Consider the following 22,017-nt stretch of genomic DNA (forward strand, 5'->3'; position numbering starts at 1 on the left):
CTATGAATCTGAGGTATCTTCTGCAAGACTGTCTGATTGGGACATGCAGGTATGCCTCCTTGAGGTCCAAAGTAACTAGCCAATCCTTTTTGCCCAGCATGGGCAGAAGTTGCTGTAGTGTTAACATTTTGAATTTTGGAACATCCAGGAAAGTATTTATTATTGACAGGTCCAGTATTGGTCTCCAGGCTTTGTCCTTTCTGGGTACTAAGAAAAGTCTTGAGTAAAATCCTTGTCCCTGTTCTTGCTGTGGAACTTTTTGAATAGCTCCCATGTCCATAAGAGCAGCAATCTGTTTTTGTGCCTCTGCCCATTGGTTTTGTGGCAGGTCTGGCATACCTTTTGGTTTTAGAAGCATGTGGAAGTGGAACCTGTAACCCTGAGAAACAATATTCAGCACCCATTGGTCCTGGGTGATCATGTGTCAATTTTTTGAGAAAAGTGCTAGCTTCCCCCCTAGGGGTGCTGTCAAGAGGTAAGTGCTTGGCATTTGCAGGGGGAAGTCATTGGGACTGTTTCCTATAAGATTGTGATTTGTCTTCCCCTCCCTTTGGGGGCGGAAGCACCCCATTGCTTAGGTCTGTAGGAGCCTTGGGGCTGTGATCTGCCTCTTGGGCATCTGTATCTGCCTCTTTTTGTCCTGTCTGACACTGGAAAGGACCACATTTTTGAAGGCCAGTTTCTGCTGAATCTAGGTGGTTGAACCTGTAAGAAATTGTTCACTGTCTGCATTGACTTTGCTTTATCCTCCATTTTCTTTAACACCTCTTCTGCCTTAACACCAAAGTATCATGCTGTAATGGAGCATCCAATAATTTCACTAACATGGTCAGGTAAATTTTGTTCTTTCAACCAAGCATGCCTTCGAATAACAGAGCCTGTAACTGCAGCTCTACAAGAAGCCTCTAATGAATCAAAACCACATTGCAGAGTATGCTTTCCCACTTGTTCAACTGCTTGCAATAAATCCTGCATTTCTTTACTGTCAAAACCTTCTGTATTTGAAACCAATTTCTGCTTTAACAAAGACATGAGGTACTGTTGGTATTTAAGCATGTGAAACTGACAGTTTAAAGTTCTTACAGCTAAAGTAGCAGAAGTGTAAACTTTTTTCCCCCATCTGTCCAGAGCTCTGGAATCCCTATCCGAGGGGACAGGATTTTTAGCAGTAGAAGCCTTAACCCCTTTAGGACCCTGGGAAATTGTTTCTGGGTCTGCAGCGGGGTTTTTGTAAAGAAATTTATGAGAGTCAGGGACTCTGTAGTACCTATCTGGCTTGACTGGTGCAAGGGGTAAAGAATCAGGAGACAGACTGGATTCAGAAAAAACATCATCAACAATATCAAGCACAAGGGGGACAGCCAGGGGCCTGTGCTGAGGCAATAAAAGGAAGTCTCTTGAGCCTTTTCTTGGATTCAGAATAATCCTGGCTCTCCCAATGGAAATGCTCCCTCATGGTGAGCAGGGTTTCCCCAAGAGAATAATCCTCAGGCGGAGAGGCTGAAGGTATGGACTCTTCTGCATCAGAGTCCTCATAGGGAGGGAGAGAGTATCCCTGATCAGAAGAGGAATCAGAGGAAATGGAAACCTGGTCAGAAGAGTCATAATCAGTATCCTGCCTAGGCCTTTTGTCAGGGGGGGGGGATGGGAACCCCTGATTAAAGTAATTTGGTTCTTCGGCCATTTTAAGCATCTGTTTCTTTGGCATGGATGCCTGTTCTGGAGAATGCTGTACTTGTTTCCTTGTCTTTGATGGTGTTTTTGACTTTGCTGCTGTACTAGCTTTAACTGTAAGCTGTGAAGGTCTGAAAACACCCTCAGAAGCCGATGCCTGCTCAGCGGCTCAGGACTCATCTGAGGGTATAGTTTCCGTAGGCCCAATACCTTGAGTTTCCACAGACCTCGGTGTCTCCATGTGGCTGTCGGTTACGGTCTGTGGCTCTGAGGTAGCGGGTGTCAGGGGCTGCGAAAGCACCTCACTGAGAACTGGCGACTGGCCTAGAAGAGGCTTCGTCGTCGGTTTTGCACCTTGGATGCCTGAGCTTTTCTTTGTCTTTGCGTTTTTTATAAATTGCGGTCATCGGTTGTTCCGACGGGCATTATGTAATTAAACCTTCGGCCAAAATAATGTAGAGCAAAATCAAACCAATGTTTAATAGACCGTTTATTGAATCTAACACAAAACCAACAACTAGTAACATCGTGGTCAAGGCCTAGGCAAGGAATACAGTAAGAGTGAAAGTCCTTATGAGGTATTTGCTTCTCACAAGAAATACAATTATTAACTTTTACTGACATTGGTCTGGAGTAAGAAAAAGTTTCCCCAACGGGGTACTTAGCTTTATTGAAGACTTCGGTTCTGAAATTCAATTTTGAAAATCTCAGGAGTCGGCCGACCGGCACTTGCGAACTGCTTTGGCTTCGGGCACCGCGCGGCAAGAAAGACTGAAGAAAATGGCATCGGTTGCAACTTTTATACCCCTGGCGCACTGACGTCAGGGAAGAGGCAACAGCAACCAACGTCGGACCAAGACTTTGGAACTCGGGCTGACTGCGGGTCGCCTGCCAGCAGGATAACCCAAGTGTAATGACTGCAACAGTGACACAATGAACATCTGGATAAGGCCAAATATATTGGGGGAACATACAAACAGTACTAAAAATTGCTATTGTATAAACTTAGTTGACAGAATAATGGATCTTGCTTTCGCATGCATTTTTCTGAAGGGTATGAAGTCTGAAACTCAATGTCTGTCATTATTTAGTGACTTCAATCCTAAATGATTTGCCAGAAAACCACAAATGTTATGAGGAACAAACCAAAAATAAGAAGCAAAAATCTATTCATTCTGCAAAAATCTGTACAGTTGAGAGGTATAGTTCAACTGGGGTGGAGTTTGCCGCCCTTCCCCCGTCACAAAATCATGGTTGAATGGGGCTTCCCCCTGCAGCTATTTTAATGTCCCGTTACTTGGCTATTTCACCCCATTTACCATAAACACGGTAATATGCATATTGCTTTACTTCTATGATGATTTAGATTTCATTTAAAAGTGTTATTTTACATTTTACAGCACAAACACTAATAGACATCTGCTAAACAAAGCAATGCAATTTCACAATGAAAATAGACTTAGCATTAAAACGTCTCTGCCCTTGAAACTCACATTCATTGAAATAGCATCGAAACCCACATTCAAAGAAAATACATCTGGCCAGTGGCAGATAAAGATTAACTTTGGTCTGTTTTCAAATCGTAGGCCCTTTGCACACGAAACATACATGCAATTCTTTGATGCACCTTCCTGAATGTATTAAATTATATTCCTTGTATAATACAGTACAGTTGTTAGAGGGCATTTTGAATGTATTGTTTTGAACATTTTTCTAGTAAACAATGAAACAAAATGAATGCACCAATAATGACAAAACTGCCCAATTCAGATCGTTTTCATCATAAAAGTCTACTCAAACTTTTACAATCAACCAGTATCAGTAAATATGCACAATCTCTGCAGAAGTAAAAGTCATCTAAATAATTCCACATTAAAGAAATCTATAACTAATGAAGAGGTTGCTGCTTGCACACAACTTTATATTTCATTGTTTCATTTACAAATAAAGTGCATGTTGCTCTTGAGGAATAAATTGTCTATGCTGCATTAAAAAAATGATAAGCTAGTAATATTGCAATAGGGAATGGATGGCAAACTGATAACAGGTTCATCGTTACTAGGTATCTCCGCCAAAGAGGACATTCTCAGGACTGCAGCATCCACCCCCTTTAAAAGTACAACACTGTACAGTATATCAGTAATGCATCTATATACTTGTGGGAGTAGAACCCACAAGTCTTCTGCATCAAAAGCAAGTATGATACTTGTTGTGCTATTAACGCAAGCAGACACAGCATAAGCAGCACTAAACTTCTCTTCAAGCTCTCAGCTCCTTATAAAATGCACTCGACACTCAACTGTATCTCTCAACTTTGAAGCACAAGAAGTCTGGAAAAAGCCAAAATTTATTGGGCGGGACAAAAGCCCAAAAACTAGGGACACATTTTAAACATTGCTTGCATAATCTTGGAAAGTTTCTAGAATAAAATGCTATGTTACTACCATGCATTTCACTGCCAAGTCTTGAATCCAGGACCCTGTGCACTACAGTCAGAGCAACATACCACTATGCCAAATGAGCTGTTTTTGAAAGACAGGTAGACTGAAACTTAAATGGCTGTCATTTAGTGAATTCAGTTCTCAACATAGCTCTCAACTTCTTAGCACAACATACCTAGATAAAGTCAATAATGGGGGAATACAGCCCCCAAATATATTCAGTGAATTCAGTTCTCACCATAGCTCTCAACCTGTTAGCACACAAATCTGGACAAAGCCAATAACGGGGGAATACAGCCCCAAAAATAGGGACAAATTTCAAATATTGATGATATAAATAGAAATTACTAGAATAAAAGGTTTTGTATTACCATGTACTTCCTGAATAATATGAAGTCTGAAATTCAAATGGCTGTCATTATTTAGTGAATTCAAAATCCAGAAAAAACACAGATTTTTATGAGGAACGCAGCAAAAATATGAGGCAAAATTTCAGAAGTGGTGGTGGGTAGGGAATTCAAGCTTTTACTACCTACTCCCAAAGTACAGGGTTTGAGTCTAGCTACCAGGTATATTTCCTGCCTTCTTTCTAGCTACTGGGGCATTTTCACACAGACACACACCCTTCAGAGAGAGCCAATTTCCTGTCCTTCCTATGAGAGTAGGCTCCAGCCTGCAGATGTTGCAGTCCGATCCCCTACCAGTCTATACAGCTGTAACTGCAGAGACTTCTGGGATCTTTGCTGTTGCAGGCAGTCTTCCTAATCCGGACTTGTCTCACCAGCAGTCTGGATTCTGTGCGCATGCTCTGGACTGGTTCAGTAGCAGTCCGGACTCAGAAATGCCACTAGTGGACTCAGGAAATGCTGTGAGTGCACATGCACGAGTTCTGGGACTTGCGTTTGTTGTTTTATTTTTTCTTTTGTTTTTTTATTTTTCTTTCTTTTGTACAGCTTGGGGGGGGGGGGGCTGAAGTCCTGCAGCTCAATAGCACAAGCCGTCCATGGACTATAAATATATATATATATATATATATATATATATATATATATACATACATACACACATATAAATATAAATATATATATATATATATATATATATATATATATATATATATATATATATATGTGTGTGTGTGTGTGTGTGTGTATATATGTCTACTTTTAAATCTCAAAAGAAGACTGACTTTCAGCATCTCGAATTTTAAATACCGAACACCCACTATACCACAAAACTGAATGGCACTATACCGAAAATTCGTAACACTGAATTTTCAACAAGTGACAGTTTTGTAATATAACCTCCACCACATCACAACCACCACCTCCCCACAAACCTTAACTAAAACACTAAACACACACACCTACGCTACTAATATATACCAACTCCGAAAGACACAAAAATCCTACTGCTATGCACCCTACACTTACTTCGCACACCTTCACATACACGCAAAAAACACATACTACAAATTCAAAACACACACCGCCTTGAATAGTAACACACACACTCACCCATCTAACCCATCCAACTCCCAACACTTCCCACACTGCAAAACAAAAAACCCTACCCAAAACCCTTAAACACTTGCAACTTATCCGAATCTCCATAGACAGCCACACATCGTCCACCATATCTCACTCCCAGATCACAACCACAAACCACTACACACCACCCCAACATCAGATTTGATAATACAAAAGACTCAGTACAATGTAGTTTTGATTAACTGCACTTTCGATATTTTAGTCTCGAGATACTGAAAGTCGATCTTTCAGTATTTCAAGATTTAGAAGGGATCTCACATATATATATATATATATATATATATATACATATATATACATACATATATATGAGTGTGTGTGTGTGCGCTCGCGTGCCATGGATTAACATTTGGAAATACATAAACATAAGCTGTGAACCAAACAGACAAAAATCTTTTACAGACTTAGGATAGACACCCAGATTTTATTTTCAAAATGGGTTTAATGGAGGTTAAATCATTCATTCCTGGGGGCCTACTAACATTCAACAAAGTTTGCTAATAAAATTCTTTATTTTCATCCAAGGTCTCCCAGTCACCACCTCTTTCAGGGTGTTCAACCTTCTCCATAACCAAGAAGAAAAATGTTTTAAATCTTTACATTGCAGGATATGTTTGTGCAAGATATGTTTATACAGGACATTGAAGTGGTGTGCTTAGTTAAAGATGTGTGTGTTTTTAACAATACTGGTTTATGTTTATGTATTTTCAAATGTTAATTCATGGCACATACACAGTTTAGTCCTGAATATCTCATGTAAATATGCATTTTTTTGTTTTAACGTTTTAATATTTTTAATACTAGCAGCACCTTTTCTAACTTTTAATATATATGTTTTACACTATTTCAATGGCTATGTCCCTTTATGGACTTTAGTTGTTTTTGGCACCGTTTTTGAAGTTTTAAAAGGGGAAGGAGTTTGTTAGAGTTCAGTTTCTGATGAATTGATGTGGCTGTATGAAAGAAAGCACTAAAACTCTATTATTAAAGGTCTTCTAAGCTTACTGGTGTGGCATTTTTTTAGTTTATTCAGTACACTATTTCGTGGTGGTTTTTGTTTATAGGTTAGTTTGGTTGCTATGTAACTGGCCATACATAGTCAGAGAGATGTATAATGCCTCTCTTCATATAGTCTAGAGAGGTACGTCTCAAGTTTACACCTACATGGACTATAATGGAATCATACTGGTATCTGTAGAGCAGCGACTTGAGTGTGTGAGTAATTTGGGGACCTTGGCTCCAGACAGGCAACTAACAGATACCTTTGCCTTGTTCAGCCTGATTTGAGGGGCATCAGTATGTCTTACAACAGAGCCTTCTATGACTAGGGTTTGTATTTGGGGATCCATCACTCAAGAAACAAATTAACCAACAGAAACAAAAACGTGTGAAATATGCAGCTTACGGTAGTTTAAGTGTCTATCTGCCACAAAGAAAAAAAAAAAAAAACAAGCCAAACACACTTCTCAAAACAGAAAAAGTTGAACAGATAAAAATGCAACTACACACACACACACAGAGATTACTTTCCTTACAGCTTTGTTTCACATCACCAACAGGGAGTCACCAACAGTGCTTCTCGGGAGTCATTCCTCTGTACCATGCAGCCAGGTGAATCACTGGCGGAATAACTAGGGTTTTTTGGCTTTGGCTAGTCCAGGAGGTCCCTACACCTTTTTTGGGAACTGACATATCCTTATACACTAATTTCAAGCAATCCTTCATTTTTAAGGGTGTATTCAAATGAGAAATGCTCTGGTGCAACAGTAAAGGATAAGTTCTGTATCATAACAAACACAGAAAATCATCTGGAAAATGTAGGCCAGATCACCTTCTTCTAACCTAGAGCAACCAGATTCCTCAAAGGTGGGCGGATAGCTCACGGACATTTAATTTATAATGGCTGTAGGTTCTACAGAAAAACAGAAACTCCTTAGCCAGCTTCATCAAATATTGAGAGGGGAGATCTGGGAGGGGGGAATGGAGAAAAACCTATCCAGCTTAAGCGGAGGCAAGATGGTGGACATTCAAGACATGGACTCCTTGGTCCTGCTTCTGGGAGTGGTGACTGCCTTACATGACTCAAGCTGTATGTGGATGACAGTGACCTCTAGCTTAAACCTGCGGACATCCTCATGGACAAAAACTAAGGAAATGTAATCCTCATCCTTGGTTACCAAAAACCAAGCAATGATCCAAAGGCATATGGAAAGGTGTCAGGACAAGACATTCCATCATCTGAGTGCAAGGTAGCCTCCTGAGTGGGCCTGACTAGAGGCCTTGGACCAAGGAGGAGTCAGAGTCGGGGGCTGCAAAAGCACTTCATCAGAGCAGAAATTCTTAGGCTTAGGGTGGTCGGTCTTTGGACTCCAAGGATATCTAAATGATGTCCAGTGATTCTTTCTTTTGAGGGCACTTCCGTTTTTTTTTTTTTTTCAGCACTGTATGAGCAGATGAACTGGCTGGCATCATAGCTGTACAGGACAAAACATGCAGGCTGTTCTGGTTGTGGCATATCTGGAGAATTATAACTCTTTTCTCAATGGTCTTCTGGTTGAATCTAACATAACTGGAGGCAAAGTTGTGCTCTGTTTCCAAGCAAAACACACAACAATGGTCTTTGTGATGAACCGGTCAGGCTCAGTTTCATGTAGATCAACTTTAATTTTAAACCATAATTATAAACACCGGTCAGGCTCAGTTTCATGTAGATCAAATTTAATTTTAAACCATAATTATAAACTTTTTATGTCCATACTAGCTAAGAGAATGGCAAAGGCGTTACTAAAATTGGTAAATATGGATTTGACATAAAAGTGGCAATTCTGCTTTGAAGTATGATTTTAAACTAAGGTTTATGATAGGTTTTTAGTGTTATTGTTTTCATGCATTAATCACTACAATAACTTATTATTCTACTTTGTCAGTTTATAACTTGTTAACACAGTAGGGGATTGCATTGTTTAACAATTGATTCAATTGATTCAATGATTCAATCAGTACGGGAGGAAGTTGAGGCAGCCAGAACTAGTAGATTTGGTCCTATTTTAGGTAGGGGTATTAATGAAGTGAATGGTCAACTACACGTGGATGTTGTAGGTGCATTTCCCAGTAATTTTGCCTTTATTACGGATTACAGTGCTAATGCGGGTCACATTAGGAAAATTATAGATCAGGAATGGCGATCATTTCAGGATCTCACTGATTTGAGCCACCTCAAGGGTAAAAGTTTGAAAACAGTTTTCAGGAGAGGCTTCAACATTAAGAGGGTGTTGGAACAGAGTGATCAAGTAGCACGATCCCATCGACAGAGAAAAGGGACCTATAAATGTGGTTGTTGCACCCTTTGTAAATACATTATTCATGATGACCATGTATATTTAGAGAGTAGAAATAAAGACATAAAAGCTCTGGAATACTCCAATTGTCTTTCTATCGGGGTTGTTTATTTGGCTATTTGCCAATCCTGTCAGGCCTTTTATATTGGTAAAACCGAAAGACAGTTAAAGCGTCGTATATATGAACATCAATATGACATGGCCAGATTTAACAGTAAAAATGCATTATATAGGCACTCACATGTGAGGGAGCTAGGTTTCTGTTTTTCGTATTGGAATCGGTCCCAAAGGACATCCGGGGCAGACCTTGGGAAGCAAAACTTGCCCATAGAGAGACTTTTTGGCAGATATTCCTAGAATCCAATAAATTTCCTGGTCTCAATGACTCTATCTCTATAGTTCCGTACCTTAAACTTAAGGCAGGACAAATATAACTAGGATGGTGTTTAGTGTTATTTGTTTTATTTTAAAATAACATACAAATGTATATAATTATATATTTTTTAAAAAATATTCAATATATAATATGTGATACAGCACTAACATATATAATATACACTATATTTATCAGTTGTTGTATGTAACAATTATGTGTTTATATATTTTCATAATATTTTTATATATTGTTTAACATAACCTTGGTGTTACACTATATCTTATTTTTAAAAAAGCATTTTATATGTATCTAGTTCAGTATTGGTGCTTTAAGAATGCAACATGCAGTTTTTATTGCTTGATTGATTGATTATTTTATTGCAATTAAATATGTTAATCCAGTGTGTATCCTGCATGGTTTTATCTGATGAAGTCGTTTTATCGATGAAAACGTGTTTTTGGAACTTATTGTGGCGTTAATAAATTTGTCTTGGATTTGTGGTGCCTCATTGTGAGCTGTTTACTATCGAGTGGTGGATTTTACTGGACTGGTCTGCTGTTTTGTGAGTTTTTTGGTGTTTACAGTGACTTTCTTTCTGTGGAATTGTTTAACAATTACCACAATGAAAAACAGAAGCACTAGGAGCCACGAGTCACACTAACTGACTTTAGTCAATAAAGGCACACAAATACACAGAGAAACGCTGAACTACTTCTCCACGTTTTTCATTAACAATGTAACTTCATCAGCACACTAAAAAATTTCAAACTCTTGTTTTATATAGTCTTGTGACATTAATTAACCAACCACTACGAAAGTGTGATGAAAGACTTAGGGACACAAGTGGACAGTGGTCTCACTTTCGATAACCACATCGCCACAACAGTCAGGAAATCCTTCTACGTGGCACACCTCATCACTAAGGGCTTTTCATCCAGAAAAAAGGAGGTCATTGTCCCACTGTACTCATCCCCTCATTAGACCCATTATAGAGTATAATGCCCCATTTGGTATGTACCTCACAAGACATCTGCAACAGCTGGAAAGGCCACAGAAATACCTCACTAAAAGAATCACAGGTCTAAAGCAGATGCAATATGCTGACCATCTAAAAAAACTCCAGCTATACTCTGTGGCATATCATCTACTCAGAGACGATCTCTGCTTAACATACAAGGCCATGTCAAACCCTGAGCTGTTGAACATGCTCCACTTAAAGAAATACCAATCCCTCAGAGCCACACGCTCCAGGGATCTAAACCTTATCATCACAATGAACAAAACATGCTGGAGGGATAGGTTCCTGAACCAGAGACTCCCCATACTCTGGAATAGACTGCCCATACATGTCAAGCAGAGCACCTCATTGGTCCTCTTCAAAAGGAACCTTGATGATTGGTATGGGAGATAGGAAATTCACCCCGGGGATCATGTCAGTCGCCCTGCTAGACAGGGGCCCAGAGAAGTAAATATTGTGGGGAAAAATTTCCAGGGAATTGTTATGGCTAGGCTTGCATAGGCCTTAGGGCCAATAGCCTAGTATCAACCTATGAACCGGTGAATACATTTGCTTAGCTGGATTAATTTTTAAGTGAATTAGCAGGATTAGTTTTTATATTAACATACATTTATTCAACCCTGCAAAAAAACTTCAAAATTATCTTATGTATACAGTTTGATTAAAAAGCCATTATAGTTGAATTATCTTATATATATCAGTACTTAAAACAATGCAGGTAAGGAAATGTTTAACCAAGAAGTATATGATAAGGATGTCATGTTATTTACTTTATAAAGGGAATTTTCCTTAAAATTCATATAAATCTAAATACAGGTACAAGGAAGCTATGAAATGAATATAGCTCAGTAGCACCATCTTGTGACATTTTGTGTATATTACATGCATTTCTTATAACATAAAACCACATATCTTTACTTATATAAAAAACATTCATCATAATTTCACATAATCTACAATAAAAGACTCTCTCTAAAACCATTATATATACCTAAAACCTATTATATAATTATATAAATATATTAAAAAATATATAATAATAAAATCCATTCATAGTCTAGCTGCTCTTAATTTCAATATAGGAACCATAGAAACATGTTCATTTAATCCTGGCTTTTTGCTAGCCTCTAGTACCAGCTGCCAGTACAATTCCCTAACTTCTATTCTATTTTCCCAATCACCCCCTCTAATATCTTGTGGGATAACTTCTAAAACATAAAACAGAAAGACAGCTTGTTAACAATCTCTGCTGTTTATAGAGGGCATTATTAACATCTTTTTTACTTATGTCATATATATGTTCATATATTCGTCTTTTAAATGCCCTTTCAGTTTTACCCACATAAAAGGAGTTACATTTTTGACATTCTGCTCGGTAAACTATCCCTTTGGTATCACAATTGGCATAGGATTTACTAATAAAGGATCTCATTCTAGCTTTTAAATAGTGACTATCTTTATTTAATACATATTTACATTGTTTACACCTGCCACATTTAAAAGTGCCTTTTTTCCTATGACTTGCTTCCTTATATCCAGACCTATTTTCTAACATATTATTGTAACCACTCCTTGTAGAACTGCAAATTACTATAATGACCAAAACAGAATGACCAGCGAAAAACAGCTTCTCTTAGCGCCTCGGCCGTAGCCTTTACAGAGTAAACATTTTCTAACATATTTTTAATATTCCTATCTCTTCTATAACTAAATGTGATAGGTTGTTTAAATATTGTTGTCAGCTCTGAAAACATTTTGCAGTTTGTATTCACTATGTGTTTTATCAGGCCTGATTCAGTTAAAATTCATGATGTAAGCACCATTGTACTTCCCTTTGTTATTCTCTAATTTGTCGTTTTCTTTCATATTATTCATGGTTTGCACATTTGTTTGAAACCCCTTTCCTAACAACGGACTAAAGTCACTTACCCTTCTTATTTTTACCTCATCCATAACTTCATCTATTCATTTAATAAGATACTTCCTGTCTAAAAACATTACTTTTAATTTATTACACTCGTCCTCAAACTCTTTTTGTATAGCAGTCATTCTTGATACTCTAATCAACTGTCCCTTAACAAGGTTCCTTTTTGCTTGAATGGATGGGCACTAGTATAATATAAATAAGAGTTAGAGAATGTCTCCTTTCTAAAAATTTTTGACTCAAACTTATTTTCTTGCTGATTTTTATATATTGTGATATCCAAATATTCTAACTTATCTTTGTTAATTTTATGAGTAAATTAAAAAAAAATCTGTTGTGTTATTGATATATTTCAAGAAATCTTCTATTTTTGCATCCATTTCCAGCCAAAAGAAGCACAAGTCATCTAGGTATCGCTTATAAAAGTTGTAATAAGTAGTATATGGTGATGCTATCAGAAATTTCTTTTCCCATATATTTAATACTATATTTGCCAATCTGGGGGCACAGCAAGCTCCCATAGCTACTCCTTTAATTTGTCTAAAAAATTCTCCTTCAAATACTACAAAGTTATATAACAATACCAATTCTAAAATTTCCATAATTACTTTTAGTTCCTTCCAATTGAATTTATTAGTATCTAATAAAGCTTCTAGGAACCACTCCATTCATATTTGATGTGGGAATAACAGAAAATAAGTATATTCTATCCCCTGTAAGAAATGCGATATCTTTATTATATAACTGATTATTTACACTTTTTAATAAGTCCCATGAATCTTTGAGATATCCTTCTTTATCTATCCCTACATTCTTAATTTTCTCATCTACAAATTTAGCTAGTGGATATGTTTTAGATCCACTAGCTGAGACTATATGCCTAATAGGTGGGTTATTTGTATCTTTATGTACTTTCATAGTACCAAAAATAACTAGTATTAATGTTTTTTCCACAAAGAGATATTCAAATGTCTGCTTATTAATTAGCCCATCTCTCATAAGTTCTTTCAGGGCTAAGTCAATTTTAGAATAAGCTACATTGATTTTGTTTATGGATACTTCCTCATATCTATCTTCATTCCTTAATAATTCTTCCATTTTAATATTATATGTAATATTATCCATTATTACTATTCCCCCTCCCTTGTCAGGCCTAGAAATCCTTATATTTTTATCTTCTCTTAATGTATTCAATAATTGTCTTTCCTGCCACAACAGATTAGGTCTCATATTTATTTTCTCCAATTCTTTTCTCAACTCTCTTTCTACTACCCCTTCAAAAATTTTAAGCTGGGGGTGGTATTATAGGGTTGGCTATACTTTTTTTTTTTTTACGTAATTTTATGTCATTAGTGTTAGTTTGGTTATCACAACTATTATTTTGAAATATTATTTTCAAAATTTTTCTTTCTAATAAATAATTTTAGATCTATAAGACTTCTGCTAATGTCACTTTTCATAGTAGGTACAAATTTTAGTCCTTTCATAAACAATCTAAAATGCCATTCATTAATTTCAATATAACTGTAAATAAAAATATTAAAATTCTGATATCTATATACATTTTTATTTATTATCTCTGTATCCTTATTAATGTCTTCAATTGTATCCTTACTAGTAGATTTGTTCATTACCTGTTGTGTTCTGTTGTAGGTTTTTTCCGTATCCTGTCTGACCGTCTCAGTAAGGGAAAATCCAAAGGGTCATTTAAATCATACATCTGATTTTCCCTTTCCCTTATATCTTGTTCATTTCCACTCAAATTATTATTGATAAAATGTACTTTAGCATGTGTATCATTATACTTCCTAGCTTCCCATTTATTATTATTATTGTTATAGGTTTGATTATACTCCCTAGCTTCCCGTTTATTATTATCGTTATAGGTTTGATTATACTCCCTAGCTTCCCATTTATTATTATTGTTATAGGTTTGATTATACTCCCTAGCTTCCCGTTTATTATTATCGTTATAGGTTTGATTATACTCCCTAGCTTCCCATTTATTATTATTGTTACAGGTTTGATTATATGTATCTAAATCTCCTTGTACATTTCTATCATTCCTTTCCCAGCCATCAAAGTTATATACTCTATAATCACCCTTCATATCTTCCCTTAGTTTTCGTTTTAGGGTAACATTCCTTTTCTTTATATTCAAAGATATCTCTCTCTATTTTCTTAGCTTTTCTTCTAGAATTATTATAGCATTTTTCATCCAGTTTCTTTTTAATGTTAAAATATTTAACTTTTTCATTTTCAACTGTATATAACAGGTCATTCAAAATTTTTTCATTAACTTCTTCTATTTTTTTATATATATCTGGCTCATTTCATGTTTTAGATTTATATGAATTTTAAGGAAAATTCCCTTTATAAAGTAAATAACATGACATCCTTATTATATACTTCTTGGTTAAACATTTCCTTACCTGCATTGTTTTAAGTACTGATATATATAAGATAATTCAGCTATAATGGCTTTGTAATCAAACTGTATACATAAGATAATTTTGAAGGTTTTTTGCAGGGTTGAATAAATGTATGTTAATATAAAACTAATCCTGCTAATTAACTTAAAAACTAATCCAGCTAATTAAATGTATTCACCGGTTGGTTAATTAATGTCACAAGACTATATAAAACAAGAGTTTGAAAGTTTTTAGTATGCTGATGAAGTTACATTGTTAACAAAAAACGCAGAGACGTAGTTCAGCGTTTCTCGGTGTATTTGTGTGCCTTTATTGAATAAAGTCAGTTTGTGTGACTCGTGGCTCCTAGTGCTTCTGTTTTTCATTGTGGTCAAGTTGTCAACTTAAGGCACTCATTTTCCCAGTGTTTGTATTGTTTAACAATTAGTTATATGAATTTGTATAAGTTAAGACACGTTTTACTCATTTACCAAAGGATGAAACGGTCACAGGAATTAACAACATGAACCATTTATCTTTTTAACTGCTGCTGTTATCAAAGGATTTAATTAAGGTGATGAAACGGTCACAGGAATTAACGACATGAACCATTTATCTTTTTAACGGCTGCTGTTATCAAAGGATTTAATTAAGGTGATGAAACGGTCACAGGAATTAACGACATGAACCATTTATCTTTTTAACTGCTGCTGTTATCAAAGGATTTAATTAAGGTGATGAAACGGTCACAGGAATTAACGACATGAACCATTTATCTTTTTAACTGCTGCTGTTATCAAAGGATTTAATTAAGGTGATGAAACGGTCACAGGAATTAACGACATGAACCATTTATCTTTTTAACTGCTGCTGTTATCAAAGGATTTAATTAAGGTGATGAAACGGTCACAGGAATTAACGACATGAACCATTTATCTTTTAACTGCTGCTGTTATCAAAGGATTTAATTAAGGTGATGAAACGGTCACAGGAATTAACGACATGAACCATTTATCTTTTAACTGCTGCTGTTATCAAAGGATTTAATTAAGGTGATGAAACGGTCACAGGAATTAACGACATGAACCATTTATCTTTTTAACTGCTGCTGTTATCAAAGGATTTAATTAAGGTGATGAAACGGTCACAGGAATTAACGACATGAACCATTTATCTTTTTAACTGCTGCTGGTTCATTACTTTGGCATAATGGGATATTGGTCATGTGATTCTTTGAATGAATATAAACTGCACCTGTATGTGACTGACTTCATTCTGATGAAAACCGAAGGATATGATGGGTGAAAGCACTTCGTCTTTTTATTACATTTGTAATAAATTTTGAGTCTCCATGAACATGGTTTGGTGATTTTGTATTTTTCAGTTTGTTTTTTGCTCATTCATACACAGGCTACTTAGACACACACACACACACACACACACACACACACACACACACACACACACACACACACACACACACACACACACACACGTGTGACAAAAATAAACAAGGCAATCAATCCTTCCATCTCATTGAAGAGGGGAATGTGGATGCAGGTGGTGGGAGAGGTGTTGTTTGATATGTGCAAGTCACTACTGTAATCACATCTGAGATCATGTCACATTACTGGTTAAATGTTACTCAAAACTCAGTGCTCTTAATAAGGTACACCAAGGAATTGTGCCTTTGGCTGTTTTTAATAATTCCATTAAAGGCCAGTCCAACTGACGTCATTCTGGGACAGAGGCTGCAAAGTGGTGAACAGTAGATTAAAGCAACATCACCACCACTGTGATAAAAGAATTAATAAAACAGCTGGACTTTTACAATAATGTGCACGAGGGGCTGTGAAAGGTTAAACAGTGCACATGACACAAGCAAAGGTCTCACAACTGAAAGGGAGAAGAATGAATGAATTCCACATTATAGTGGAATTATGAGGGTCCCAACCAGGGAATCAAGGTCAGACTTGATGGGACAAATAATCCTGACTGCTACCAAGTTATACTTTATGGCCAAAAACAAGACATTTCTCAGTTCTTTTACACATTCTTACTTCTGACTACAGCACCATCTCTTACACCCAGGTCTCTACTCAACCTGCCTAAAATCTGTGTAGGATATACCACTTGGTAATACACATAAGAAAACAATCAAGCACTACCACCCTCTTTTCTTGTTCACATGTCCTGCACTTCAGACTAGATCTGCAGCCATCTGTAGTAATACAATGCTTGCAGTTAGCTGCCCGACATCACTTTGACTGGGCTAGTTTTGAGGAAACAGGCAACAGTCAGCTTTATTATTCTGTTAAGAAAACTGCAGAACTCCTTAGAAACACAACCAATGCAGACTTGTTTGGCTGGTTAAAGCTATTTTTTAAAAGCATTTAGGTTAAGTTACTTTGGTTTCCTACTGCCCACCTACTAACTCCGCATATCTTTTTGCTTTATGCGTTACAATATCTGGCTTGGAAGGAGCTACTCTACATGGTCATGCACTCCAAGTCATCTTTCTTTGCCATCCACAACTTACCAGTTTGGCTGAACATTATGTGGTCTTCCGAACAGCTCAAGCTTCCGTGTCCCAGGAGACAGACGCTCAATCATTCCGTAAATTTCATCTGGTTTGTGACTTGTAGAGCGGACCTGAAAGAGAAAAGGGCCAACTATAAAACAAACTGTCTGCAACAGTACCAGCCGTCCAACAGTACCAATAACCGCCAATGCATAATTAGAAATGCAGACAAAAAAGTGGCCTTGCCACTTTCACAACCACACCCACCCAAATAGAAACTGAACTTGGGTACACAAAAGGCTACTTCAATAGTAGGTAAGAATACATATCCATGGATACTTCATATAACTCCTAACTTTGACAGTGGATAAGTGATCCCAAAGGACAGGAACATGAGACCAAAGCAATAAGTCTGAAAATCACGTCCCATACACAGCACTGTCAATGTATTCATGCATTTCAGCCATCAGAAATATGTCTGCACTGTGGTAGATAGGACAGAGATCCCCAAGGAAACAAACTTCTCCATTACTGGGAAAGGGCAAAGACCAGTGATCTTGTCTAATATACTGATGCTTAATGAAAGAGGTACAGCAGGGAACAAACACTTGTGTGTGTGTGTGTGTGTGTGTGTGTGTGTGTGTGTGTGTGTGTGTGTGTGTGTGTGTGTGGGGCGGGGGGGCTTGTCCCTGGCTGGTGAACTGTCTCACGGGGAACACAGTAACATGTTGCAAATCCAGATTGCCAGTTTCTGTGTAAAACCAGTTTGCAAAACATACACAAACTGAAATAATGGAACAGCATATCACCACTGAAATTAAAGTGCCTGATTATTAAAATACGTCTGGCCATGTAAACCTCTTTGACTTGTTTCTTTAACAATAAAACAAACAAAACAAACAAACTGCAGTAAAATGAGAAGGGGGCAATTACTGGGTGCATGAAGTGCATTTTCATGATCATGAATGTAGTTACATGCAGCCTTACACAGTGCTGCAGTGAAGGATACTGCCATAGAATGTAGCTACACACAGCCTTACACAGTGCTGCAGTGAAGGATACTGCCACAGACTGTAGCTACACACAGCCTTACACAGTGCTGCAGTGAAGAATACTGCCAGAGAACGTAGCTACACACAGCCTTACACAATGCTACAGTGAAGGATATTCCCACAGAATGTAGCTACACACAGCCTTACACAGTGCTGCAGTGAAGGATACTGCCACAGAATGTAGCTAATCACAGCCTTACACAGTGCTGCAGTGAAGGATACTGCCACAGAATGCAGCTACACACAGCCTTACACAGTGCTGCAGTGAAGAATACTGCCAGAGAATGTAGCTACACACAGCCTTACACAATGCTACAGTGAAGGATACTCCCACAGAATGTAGCTACACGCAGCCTTACACAGTGCTGCATTGAGGAATACTGCCAGAGAATGCAGCTACACACGGCCTTACACAATGCTACAGTGAAGGATACTCCCACAGAATGTAGCTACACACAACTTTACACAGTGCTGCAGTGAAGGATACTGCCACAAATGCAGCTACACACAACCTTACACAGTGCTGCAGTGAAGGATACTGCCACAGAAAGTACCTAAACACAGCCTTACACAATCCTGTAGTGAAGGATACTGCAACAGAATGTAGCCACACACAGCCTTACACAGTGCTGCAGTGAAGGATACTGCCACAGAATGTGGCTACACACAGCCTTACACAGTGCTGCAGTGAAGGATACAGCCACATAATGTAGTTACACAGTCCTGCAGTGAAGGATAATGCCATAGAATGTACCTACACACAGCCTTACACAGTGCTGCAGTGAAGGATACTGCCACAGAATGTAGTCACACACAGCCTTACACAATCCTGCAGTGAAGGATACTGCCACAGAATGTAGTGTAGGTTTTTAGGGTTTGCACTTTAGCACCCAACCAGCAAACATGCCAAAGGAGACAAATCAACAAAGCTGTAGGGTGCAGGCCATGTCACACTGTAAGCAGACAGTCCTCCCCAATAGACTTCACAGTCATATCTAATAATGGCATTATCATATTTCCTGACCCAACCACCAAACTCTTAGGAGTAATAATAGACCACAACCTTAACTTTGACACTCACATCAACACTACAATAAAATCAGTTAACAGAAAACTAGGCTCCCTCTATAAGATTAAACCCTTCCTTACTCCAATAGCTAGAACTACTATTGCCCACACCCATCTTATCACAACTCTCCTCTATGCCTCACCTATTTATACTAATCTGTCAACAAACAACCTCAACCAACTGGCAACCTCCTATAATAACATTGCCAGACTTGCCACTGGCTCCCCATTTAGAATCCACCACTGCCATCATCTAAAACAGTTAGGATGGCTGGAGCTGCATAATCAGCTTCAATTTCACCAACTTATTATCGCCCACACCTTTTACCATCCTAGCAATACTCCAATACTTACTAGCCTTATCACCCCCTTCTAAAATCTTACAACCCTTTGCTCAGCAAATAAATTTCTTGTATCCATGCACAAATCCAACAATAAGGCTGAGGATTCACTGTTCTCCAACACTGTGGGGAAAACCTGAAACATACTTCCTACTGAACTCTCATCTCTTTCTTCAAAGTTACTTTTCAAAAAGAAACAAAGTATACCTTAGAACTCACTGGCTATGCCCCTGTACTAACCGAGACTAGCAATCCCCTCCTTGCTATGTGCACTGTATACTTACTTCACTATTGCTGCATTAAGTCTAGCTCTTTCATAAACCACAGAAAGCATGATCTGTTAAGCTAAAGTCTGTATGAATTAGTCTTTTTAAGGAAGCACTTTAGAGTATGAAACTGTATACCAAGCTATCAACTTTATGAACATGTCTCTTCCTTATAAATAATCTATTTTTCTTTCTTAAATATGTTAAGCAGTAAGATTACTAAGATGCTATATAAACAATTGCATTCTAGTCTGAAGTTGCTACTATCTGTATAGTGGAGCTTATCTTCCCAGGCATCTACTGAAAATGGACATATATCCAGCTGGACTTGCCCGATCAACAAATGTAAAATAAAATAAATAATAAAAATAAATAAAACAGAAACTTCAGAAAAAAATGATGGCACAAGGGATGAAACTGATTACTTAACATACAAGACAAAACAATGGGGTCATGGCAGCAAATGGGGAGCTCAGAATAAGCTGAAAACTAAGACAGAAGTAAAAACAGTAAAAGAGTTAACAGTTTTAAGTATGTGGGTGGTGCTGCTGAGAAGAAAGGAACTCTGAGTAAGTCAGGCCTTGAATCAGAGATGCGGCAGTCAAGTGCCACAAAGTGTTAGGGGTAATATATGACAGGAGAATGCAGTGAAGGCAGAGCAGATGGGAAAATGTGAGATAATGGAGACAAAGTGCTTGAGAAGGGTAGTAGGATGCACAATGTGGGACAGATGAAGGAATTACAAAATCAGAGCAGAAGCCCAAAGAGCTGCAACTGCAGTGAAGATCAATGACAAGAGATTATGGTGGTTTGGTCGCACTTACTGGAAAGCAGACAACAAACTAGTTAAGATAATTTGGGAGAAACAGGAAGAAGGCAAGAGTAGACAAGGACGTCCAGCCAAGAGATGGATGGATTGTATAACAAAAGGTTTGCTACAGCCAGACATGACTATTAAAGGTAGCAGAATGGATCTGAATTGAGACATGGGGCAAAAATTGATAAAGAGCTCCAATCCCATGTAGCAACTGGAAAAATGGGGGTGGATGACTGGGTTGCGCTTGCTGTGTTCCAGTCCTGCTATCTACCATTGTTATTTGGAATACTTGTATTTCAAGTTGCGTATAAATGACAACAAAGAAAAACTAATAGGAAAAGCACATCTGAGAGATATTAAAATATGCACAAAGTTGATGCAATTCAATTTTTCTTGACACAGTTAGTCTAACTAGGCAGAGTCCATTTTCATAAGGGTGAAAAATCAATTACATACAAAATATGTTCAAAAATATGAAGTTTTATATATGATAAGGAAACAGCATTAAAGGAACAGCAGTAAAAATAGGAAAATAAAATACAGACAAGCCTTTGTACATGTTTAGGCAAGACTACTGGTACAGCAATAAAACAGAAAATGTTTCTGATAAGGCAGGAGGCAGACCTCAATTCCACTCTTCCCACCTTCAAGAACAATGAACAATACTAAAATAGAAGCATAAATGTTGACAGTTTAACAATACTCGCCGTGTGAGTATTTCAGCACCTTAATCTATCTTTGTCACCATCAGTTTGTAGTGGTCAGATGTGCACGATTAAATACAGAATAGCTGATCGATTTGGACCATGGAGGATGTGCAGCTGCCCTTAGTTTGAAGTGACCTTGTTATTTAAAACCATATACTGTCCAATACACATAGCATATCCATGTTACACGCAGAGATAACGCATCATCATAGTGTACAATATAATTACTTAGACCATCTCAGGGACTACAAACTTTGGTAAAGATGCTAATTTCTTGTGCCTGTTTACAGCCCGTGCTAATATGGGAAGATTACTCTAACAACTTCCAAGAAAGTGCCTTGGGGATCTGCACCGAAATCTAGAGTTCAAGTCCATATACTAAGTGCTGATAGGAGGAGATATGATCTCTTTCACTACACCAGACTGTTAGCCTGGCTAGATCACAGCACAGACTTCTGTGGACTAGTTTGTGGTAAACATCAGCTGACCATACGGAATCCCCCATATGATAAG

General features: G+C 37.6%; 1 protein-coding gene across 2 annotated transcripts in view; it reads right to left on the minus strand.

Moving 5' to 3' along the window:
- METTL3 (methyltransferase 3, N6-adenosine-methyltransferase complex catalytic subunit) overlaps positions 1 to 22,017 on the minus strand; it is a 1,113,102-nt gene that overhangs the window by 76,927 nt on the left and 1,014,158 nt on the right. For both annotated transcript variants that reach the window (XM_044058241.1, XM_044058240.1), the window contains one exon: positions 17,272 to 17,384. In XM_044058241.1, the coding sequence (XP_043914176.1) occupies positions 17,272 to 17,384 (113 nt within the window). The remainder of the gene's footprint in view (positions 1 to 17,271; positions 17,385 to 22,017) is intronic.

Source organism: Protopterus annectens, chromosome 16.part0 (genome assembly GCF_019279795.1).
Source record: "Protopterus annectens isolate FY-2018-M chromosome 16.part0, PAN1.0, whole genome shotgun sequence".
NCBI lineage: Eukaryota > Metazoa > Chordata > Ceratodontiformes > Protopteridae > Protopterus > Protopterus annectens.